General features: G+C 37.9%; 1 protein-coding gene across 1 annotated transcript; it reads right to left on the minus strand.

Moving 5' to 3' along the window:
* Window positions 1–5,046: 5,046 nt before the first annotated feature.
* Window positions 5,047–6,124, minus strand: LOC132642055 (uncharacterized). The gene has a single exon (XM_060359310.1). The coding sequence runs from the start codon at window positions 6,107–6,109 to the stop codon at window positions 5,234–5,236; it is 876 nt and encodes a 291-aa protein (XP_060215293.1). The 5' UTR covers window positions 6,110–6,124; the 3' UTR covers window positions 5,047–5,233.
* Between the last annotated feature and the right edge of the window lie 1,907 nt (window positions 6,125–8,031).

Raw genomic sequence — 8,031 nt, forward strand, 5'->3', positions numbered from 1 at the left:
GGTTAGTGGAGTTCCTATCGGGGCTACTACTTGTTTTACATAATTCCAGGTGTGCAAATGGAAAGGCAATCCAGGTAACAAAACCCAAACAGGGACTATCGGGGAGTCCTCATCAGGTTTGAACTCCGGTGTCCATTTTTCCAACCACATTACTTGTTCATCGATTTCAATGGATCTTTTATACCAGCTATAATTCTCTTATTTCCAATCTATCTAATCAGATGAAAAGAGCAGTATTTTCAAATAAAACAAAAGAGTTCTGGGCATAAAGTGCAAAGAATACAGCAAAAGCCAGATTTCACTAACAAAAGAAATTACATCATTTAGGGACAATTAAAAGCTGCCGAAAGCAAAAATTGCTTTTCACATCGAATACGCCTCTTCAAGAAACCCCATTCAACAGATAAAGTGGTTCTCCAAAACAAATTTATAACAAGAAGCCTGCCTAAAAGATTCACCATCTGATGGGCAATTACAAGCAGTAAAAAATTTGAATGACATCATTAACCCAAAAATTATCAGGGGTAGATGTCAGGTTAAACTTCATTTTTTGATTTGTAACTCTGAACTCAAAATTGCGTACTATTTTAAATTCATTAAGCTGTATGCTAATGGTCAAAAGCATTGAGATGCTTGAAAGAACATTACCGGGTAAAACTTCCCATCATAAAGAAAAAGAAAACATCAAGAACTAGTTGAAACCAACAAAAGATCTATAGAGGCAACAGAGACATCCACTAAGAAAAATCTGAATCTGATATCTTCATATAAATCTGAATCTGATATCTTCATATTACCCTTTTCTCAGTCTTTTTCCGTACAACTGTTTCTACATTCTTCATCATTACTACTACCTTCCTCCTTTTAGTCTTTGTGTGTGTATCACAAATAACTGTTTCTAAGCTCTGCACAATATTACTACTTTCTTCTTCTTTTACTTTCTTTGGGAGGGGGCAGGGCTCTGATTCAACTGTTTCTTATTTCATCTGAAAGGGAATTAAGAAACAGAAGCCTGGTTTGCTACTTACAACCCAAAAATGTTTAATGCAAAATCAGCACCTATTTCCAGTTACTCTGCCCAGTTATCTTCTTTATCTTCTACTCAGAAATCATGTCTTGCACCTAGTAATTATCAAATCACCTTCCACTTAAAAAAAATACTCTTTTTGATAAAGTAAATCAATGTGGGAAAACCTCCTATACAAACCTTGTACCAAAGCATGGAGAACCCACACAATAATATGGTTTTCTACAAATGTTACCCAACAGTAGAGTTCTCTAGTCGCTTAAGGATTCCTTAAAAGAGAGAGAGAGAGATGAGGAAGAAAACATTCCCCAAAATAATAATTCTAGTAAGTTATGATGTTGTGATTGATTGGAAAGAAGTAATATAGGGGGGAAAGAAGATGGTAACTGTAGCCTCCCATGGACCAATCATGTCTCTTGGATGCTGTGGTAATAACCTAAAGAGAGGAGCAGATAACAGTGATGTGTCCAATTAATCAAAGTAGTTTTGCAGGTCTTTCATTATAGAAGAAGATAATGGCACAGAAAATAACAACTATATTAAGAGGGAATAAAATAGCAACGGAGTGATCCTGAGAACAAAGCTCGCACAGATAAACAAGAATTGCATCTTTAATTTATGGGAGGAAGGTGGTAGAGGCTTGCTGATATGACTTTGAATAGGATTTGAAGCTTCACTCCAAGCCACAGGTAACTTTTTCCTTTTTTCCGGAGTATTTTTTGATAACTGTATCATACACTCCATCCACCCGAACACAAAAAAGCGAAAAAACGAAAACATTATTTTGAACAGGAAAATAACAGTCTCAGAACATTTAAAAAAGAAAACGAAAACATTACTCAGTAAACTATACCAGTTTTGTGAATGAAACACAGGGTAACAAAATCTGAACAAATAGTGCTACCAAATGGCTTTTCGGTTGGAAGGCGCCTCATCAACAGTTTATTAGACACATTGCCTACATATGTGGTGTGACTATTTCCAATTAGGATGAAGGTGAGAAAAGGGTTAGATAAATTAGAACGGACAATCAAGGACACAAAAAAGGGGTCATTTGGGCATAAGAAATCTGAGGCTGCAAAACAAAACTTTACTGATGAAATGGTTGTGGAGGTATTTAGCAGAGGAAGAAGTATTGTCGAGGGATGGATAAAGAGAAACGTGGAGACAGCAAAGATATATTTTTCTGTTAAATCTTGTTGCAGGGACTTAAAGGCAGGAATCAAACATAGCCTGAGATGGCCTTGGAAGCATATTTCACATGTTCCTCTCAACGTAGATTGACTTATGTGGCAGCACATGAGGCTGGTTAAAACAAAAGATAAACTCGTGCAACAGGTGCTACCTTTGAGAGAAAGAGATGGAGAACAACTGTTACATTTTTGTTTACTGCAATAGTATGTCTGCAACTATGGTAATGTTTTATTAAGCTTTAGTGTACAACGCAAGGAACTTCAAGGGAGTTTCTTTTTTTCTGAGAATGGTAACATTGTATTCGTCAAGAACATGGTATTCATCGACCTAGAAAAGGCTTATGACAAAGTTCCAAGAGAGATCCTATGGAAATGCTTGGAGGCTAAAAGTGTACCTGTGGCGTACATTAGGGTGATCAAGGACATGTATGAGGGAGCCAAAACCAGAGTAAGGACAGTAGGAGGAGACTCAGAGCACTTTCCAGTTGTGATGGGGTTGCATCAAGGATCAGCTCTTAGTCCGTTTTTATTTGTCCTAGTGATGGATGGATTGACACGGCAAATTCAAGGTGAGGTGCCATGGTGTATGCTTTTCGCGGACGACATAGTCCTGATCGACGAGACTCGTAGCGGAGTTAACGCTAAGTTGGAGGGTTGGAGACATACCCTGGAGGCTAAAGGGTTTAAGCTAAGTAGGACCAAGACAGAGTACTTGGAGTGTAAGTTCAGTGAAGCACCTCAGGAGGCTGGCTTGGAAGTGAGGCTTGGTACCCAGGCTATCCAGAAGAAAAGTATTTTTAAGTACCTTGGGCCTATTGTGCAAGGCAACGGGGAGATTGACGATGATGTCACGCATCGTATTGGGGCAGGGTGGATGAAATGGAGGCTTGCTTCCGGAGTGCTATGTGACAGGAAGGTGCCACCAAAACTTAAGGGCAAGTTCTACAAAGCGGTGGTTAGACCGACTATGTTGTATGGGGCGGAGTGTTGGCCAGTTAAGATCTCTCACGTTCAAAAGATGAAAGTTACCGAGATGAGAATGTTGAGATGGATGTGTGGCCACACCAGGAGTGACAGGATTAGGAATGAGGATATTCGGGATAAGGTGGGGGTGACCTCGGTAGAAGACAAGATACGAGAAGCGAGATTGAGATGGTTTGGGCATGTGAAGAGGAGAGACACAGATGCCCCAGTGCGGAGGTGTGAGAGGTTGGCCATGGATGGTTTCAGACGAGGTAGGGGTAGGCCGAAGAAGTATTGGGGAGAGGTAATTAGACACGGCATGGCGCAATTACAACTTACCGAGGACATGACCTTAGATAGGAGGGTTTGGAGGACCCAAATTAGGGTAGAAGGCTAGTAGATAGTCTCGTTATCCGTTCTTATTAGTAGTCGCAGTATCGCAATTTAATTTCTTGTGCTCCGATTTATGCTATAATCTGCTATTTCCTGTGCTTTAACTATCCTGTGGTATCGGTGTCGCTTGCATTATTTTATTTTATATTATTTCATTTCCATATCGCTTTGAATCTCTTAGCCTTATCTGACTTTTTTTATGCTTTTCTTGAGCCGAGGGTCTTTTGGAAACAGCCATCCTACCTTGGTAGGAGTAAGGTCTGCGTACACTCTACCCTCCCCAGACCCCACGATGTGGGATTTCACTGGGTGTTGTTGTTGTTGTGGTAACATTGTATTCATCAGCATTAAGGAAATGCTGGGCACCATATTTACAATACAGAAAAGTGAAAAAACTTTCTTCTTACAAGATTGCTAGAAGGATGCTAAAAACTCTAGTAAAGATTCAGTATCCTCTACATAGTTTTCTTAACACCAAAAATACAAAGACCGAATACAGTTCAACTTAATTCTCTGTATAGAGCTGCGCTGTCTTCAAAACACTTTGCATTGCTCTCTCTCTGCACAGTCCACCATATACAAGCTGGTATAGATTTCCACCAGTTCTTCTGCCTTCCCCTTCCCCCCACATTGCTCCAGCACTTCACAGCTCCAAGTGTAGACAATGGCAAGACCCATTTCAGGCCAGTCATAAGCAAAAAAATCTGCTGACCACCTTTCTACTATCTCCTGACATAGGAAGCATCTTGAGCTTAACCGAGTTCCCTTTCTTTGCAGAGTTTCATAAGTTAAACATGCTTTTCTGACCACCAAGCAGGAGAAACATATCATTTTAAAAGGAGCTTTGATTCTCCACATGTTCTTCCAAGGCCAGCATATATTTTGTTGTTCAGTAGATTTTAATATGTAGTATGCTGATTTAACTATGTAGATCTTCTTACCATTATCATTCCAAATCATGGAATCATTCAACGATCTCCAAAAGGAAAGGACTTCCAGGGAGTTTCCACTCAGTTGGAATGGAAGAGGCAGCAGTAAGAAACAAAGGACATGAACTACAACTCCAGCTTGCATTTGGTGGACAATATGGAAGGAAAGGAAGACCTCAAATGCAAATGTACATTAAAAAAGCTCACTTTTTTTTTACTTTTTTTTTTTTTTCAAATTGACAAACAGCAAGTACCAACGCCTTGCGAAGCATCTGAAACATTGACACATTGTAGCTTTAGAACCTTCAAGTGAGGGCTCCTTGGGCGACAGTAAATACACCTTTGCCATGGATAAACTCCGAGTCTAGAAACATTACCACTTTCAAAAATAAACTCCGAGTCTAGTGACAAGGAATCTAACTATCTACAATGAGATCCCCTCAGCAGTTTCTCATTATCCTGAGAAACTAAGTACTCCCTCCGTTTCATTTTATGTGTCTTAGTTTGACTGAACACTAAGTTTAACAAAAGTAAAGAAGACTTCATAAATCTTGTGGTCTTAAATTAAAGGTGTATAAAATGTTTAAGTGTTCTTAAACATGTCATGTTACATGTTAGAGTTAAAAGAGTTACTAAATATAAAAAAAAATTGACATAGGAAAGTAAGACACATATATCGAAAATGATAGATTAAATCAATACAGATTGAGGACGCGAAATTCACCAAACTAGGCGCACGGACATAGCCTCTTCGTAAGCTGATGAGATCCATCACAAGACAACATATTTACTTGCGACGTATACAAACACGCTCCAGGATTCAAATCTCTCGGTGCATCATCAACAACTTCAGCAGGTTGATCAGCTCCAACACTTGACAAACATCCACCTTTACAACTCAAATACTTATGCATCATTTCACACTGATTAAGCAACATAAATTTATTCGGAACACACGATAAACCACTTGATTTACACACCGAATCACACGATTCCCCTTGTTTCCCAATCACAATATTAATTCCAGCTAATCTCACTTCAGTTTGTACGCTAGATGAAGTGTTAGATGTTGGTATAGAGAAACAATGATGATATTCACTTAAGTATGCGTTTTCATGTACCACACTTTCTGAATTATGTCGACATCTACCCTTACAAAAATCGAAAAGTGTCGAATAAGTCCCTGATGTTGTAGGTTTAGCTATTTTAACCCCTAGAGCTAGATGTTTTTGTGTTCTAGATGGATTCAAACAGCAAGAAACACAAAATTCATAGGAATTGCAACATTGTGAGATGAGATTGCAACCGTTACAGGAGAATTGATCTAGTTTGCCAGGACAACAGCGAGAAATTGGATCGATGGAAAGGGCATCGCAAACTTGACCTATATCATCAGCGATTAAGTATCTTCCTTGAACTGTAGTTTTACAGGTGTGTTTGTGTTGAAGACTTGAATCTTTTCTGATTGAGGAAACTGGACATGAAAATTGAAGAATGAAGAATAGAAACGCCAACAAGGATAATGGAGATTTTGACATTTTCGCCTGGAAATTGGAAGGTCTTCCAAGTTGTGTTGTGTCCAGTAGAAATAGACGGACCTCCATCACGTTAAAACAAGTTTGGGAAAACGGTCAAATTTACCCCTCAAAAAGATCATATTTGTCCACCGTTATAATTGCCGTGCAAAAATACCCAGCCGTTAGACAATTCAAATATACTCGCTCCATCCCATAATAAGTGTCATCTTAGCCAAAATAATTTGTCCCATAATAAGTGTCACCTTAGAAAACCAAAACATAAATTGATTAATTTTTTCCAATTCTACCCTTAGACAATAAAGTAACATCTAAATGATGATTAGAAAAGCCACATAGTAACTTTGTATTGTTGGATTTCCAATATCAAAAGATTTACTTCTTGTGCATGCTCTAATTAAAAGGTAAAAATAATTTATTTTTATTATGTAGGGGTAATTTGGTAAACTTCGCATTGCATTATTGGTTTCTTAATATGCGTATTTTTGACTAAGGTGACATGTAAAAATACCCCTCTTCTTATACAATAAGCTCAAATATACCCTTCCTCCATTAGAATTGTTCAAGGTGTATATTCACATGACACTAACATTTTTGTGAGGGGGGTCCACCTCAAAATATTACACTTTGGACAATTCTAACTGAGGAGGGGCATATATGAGCTAATAGTATAACGGTAGAAGTATTTTTGCATCGAAAATAAAGGGCAAATATGATCCTTTTCGCATAGCAGAGGGATGAATTTGGCCCTTTTTGCAAGAAGTTTTGAACTGCTATTACTACCTTTTGCTTTGCACCTTCAGACCCCAGAATTTACTAATCTCCAACTTTCTTCCCTCTTAATATGGTACTCTTGAATTTTATGACATGCTAATCTCAGTTGTACCATGAAACCAAGTCAAAGCTGCAAAACAATTAGAAATCACATTTACTTACCACTTAAACTGTGATTGAAAAATAATTATTTTTTTTTGGTAGAAATTTAAAATTTGAACATAAATACCCTAGCTAATATACAAAAAATTTGAAAATCTTGTAAGTGAAACTCCAACATATTTTGCTAGAGTTCGAAGTCCAACATCTTTTCATAGAGTTTTGGGCATGACATGACAGCCCGGTGCACAAAACATCTCACATTAGCAGGGTTCGAGCAAAGGCCGCACCCCAAAGAGTGTGATGTAAACATTAGTGGTTGCTTCCACGGCTCGAACCCGTAGCCTATAGGTCACACGGAGTCAACTTTTTATAGTCTTGAACTCTAATTCAAATCGTACCTTGTCATGAGGTTTGAAATGCAGCAATCAAAACTCCAAGAAAAATTATTATATTTTGAACTACTTAAACTCCAGATCTTTTTATGGAGTTTGAACTTATACGGGAACTTTTCATCGAGTTTTCATTGCAAATTTGGAAACCGCAACAGAATTGTATAGCGCAAGCTTTATTAATTTCCTCAGCTTCACATTCAGCAGATTTATATAAATATAGAAGGAAATAGATATTTGATGGTTATGAGTACCTTGTGCTCACTGCTTGTGTTGATCTTACTATGTACATGCATGGCCTCTCGAAGGTTGCTTCTCGCGATATTCAAACTTTAGAAATCTCTCCCTATTGTTATCATTTTGTAGTGCAAAATTCACTTAGATAAATCCTACTCTTTGTGATGAAAAAGATTATAACTTTGTGTAGGGAAGGTTCTTAAAACATGAAGTTCATCCACAGTAAAGCCACCAACGCAGTTTGTGAAATCTGACTTTCGAACCGAAAGATTTAGTTGATAATGCACAATTCTTTAAACAGAAGCTATAGACAAAATTGTGGAGCTCACTGGTAAAGTTTGAAACTCCAGCATTGTAGAGAGTTTTCGAACTCCAAAATCATGTGCCGGAGAAGTTTTAAACTCCAACATAGTATGCTAAAGTTATTTTGTCCAAATTTTATTTCTGTAATAAAAAGCAATTGAACTTTGAATAATCCTGAAATGTTGG

The sequence above is a fragment of the Lycium barbarum genome, chromosome 1 (genome assembly GCF_019175385.1).
Source record: "Lycium barbarum isolate Lr01 chromosome 1, ASM1917538v2, whole genome shotgun sequence".
Taxonomy (NCBI): domain Eukaryota; kingdom Viridiplantae; phylum Streptophyta; class Magnoliopsida; order Solanales; family Solanaceae; genus Lycium; species Lycium barbarum.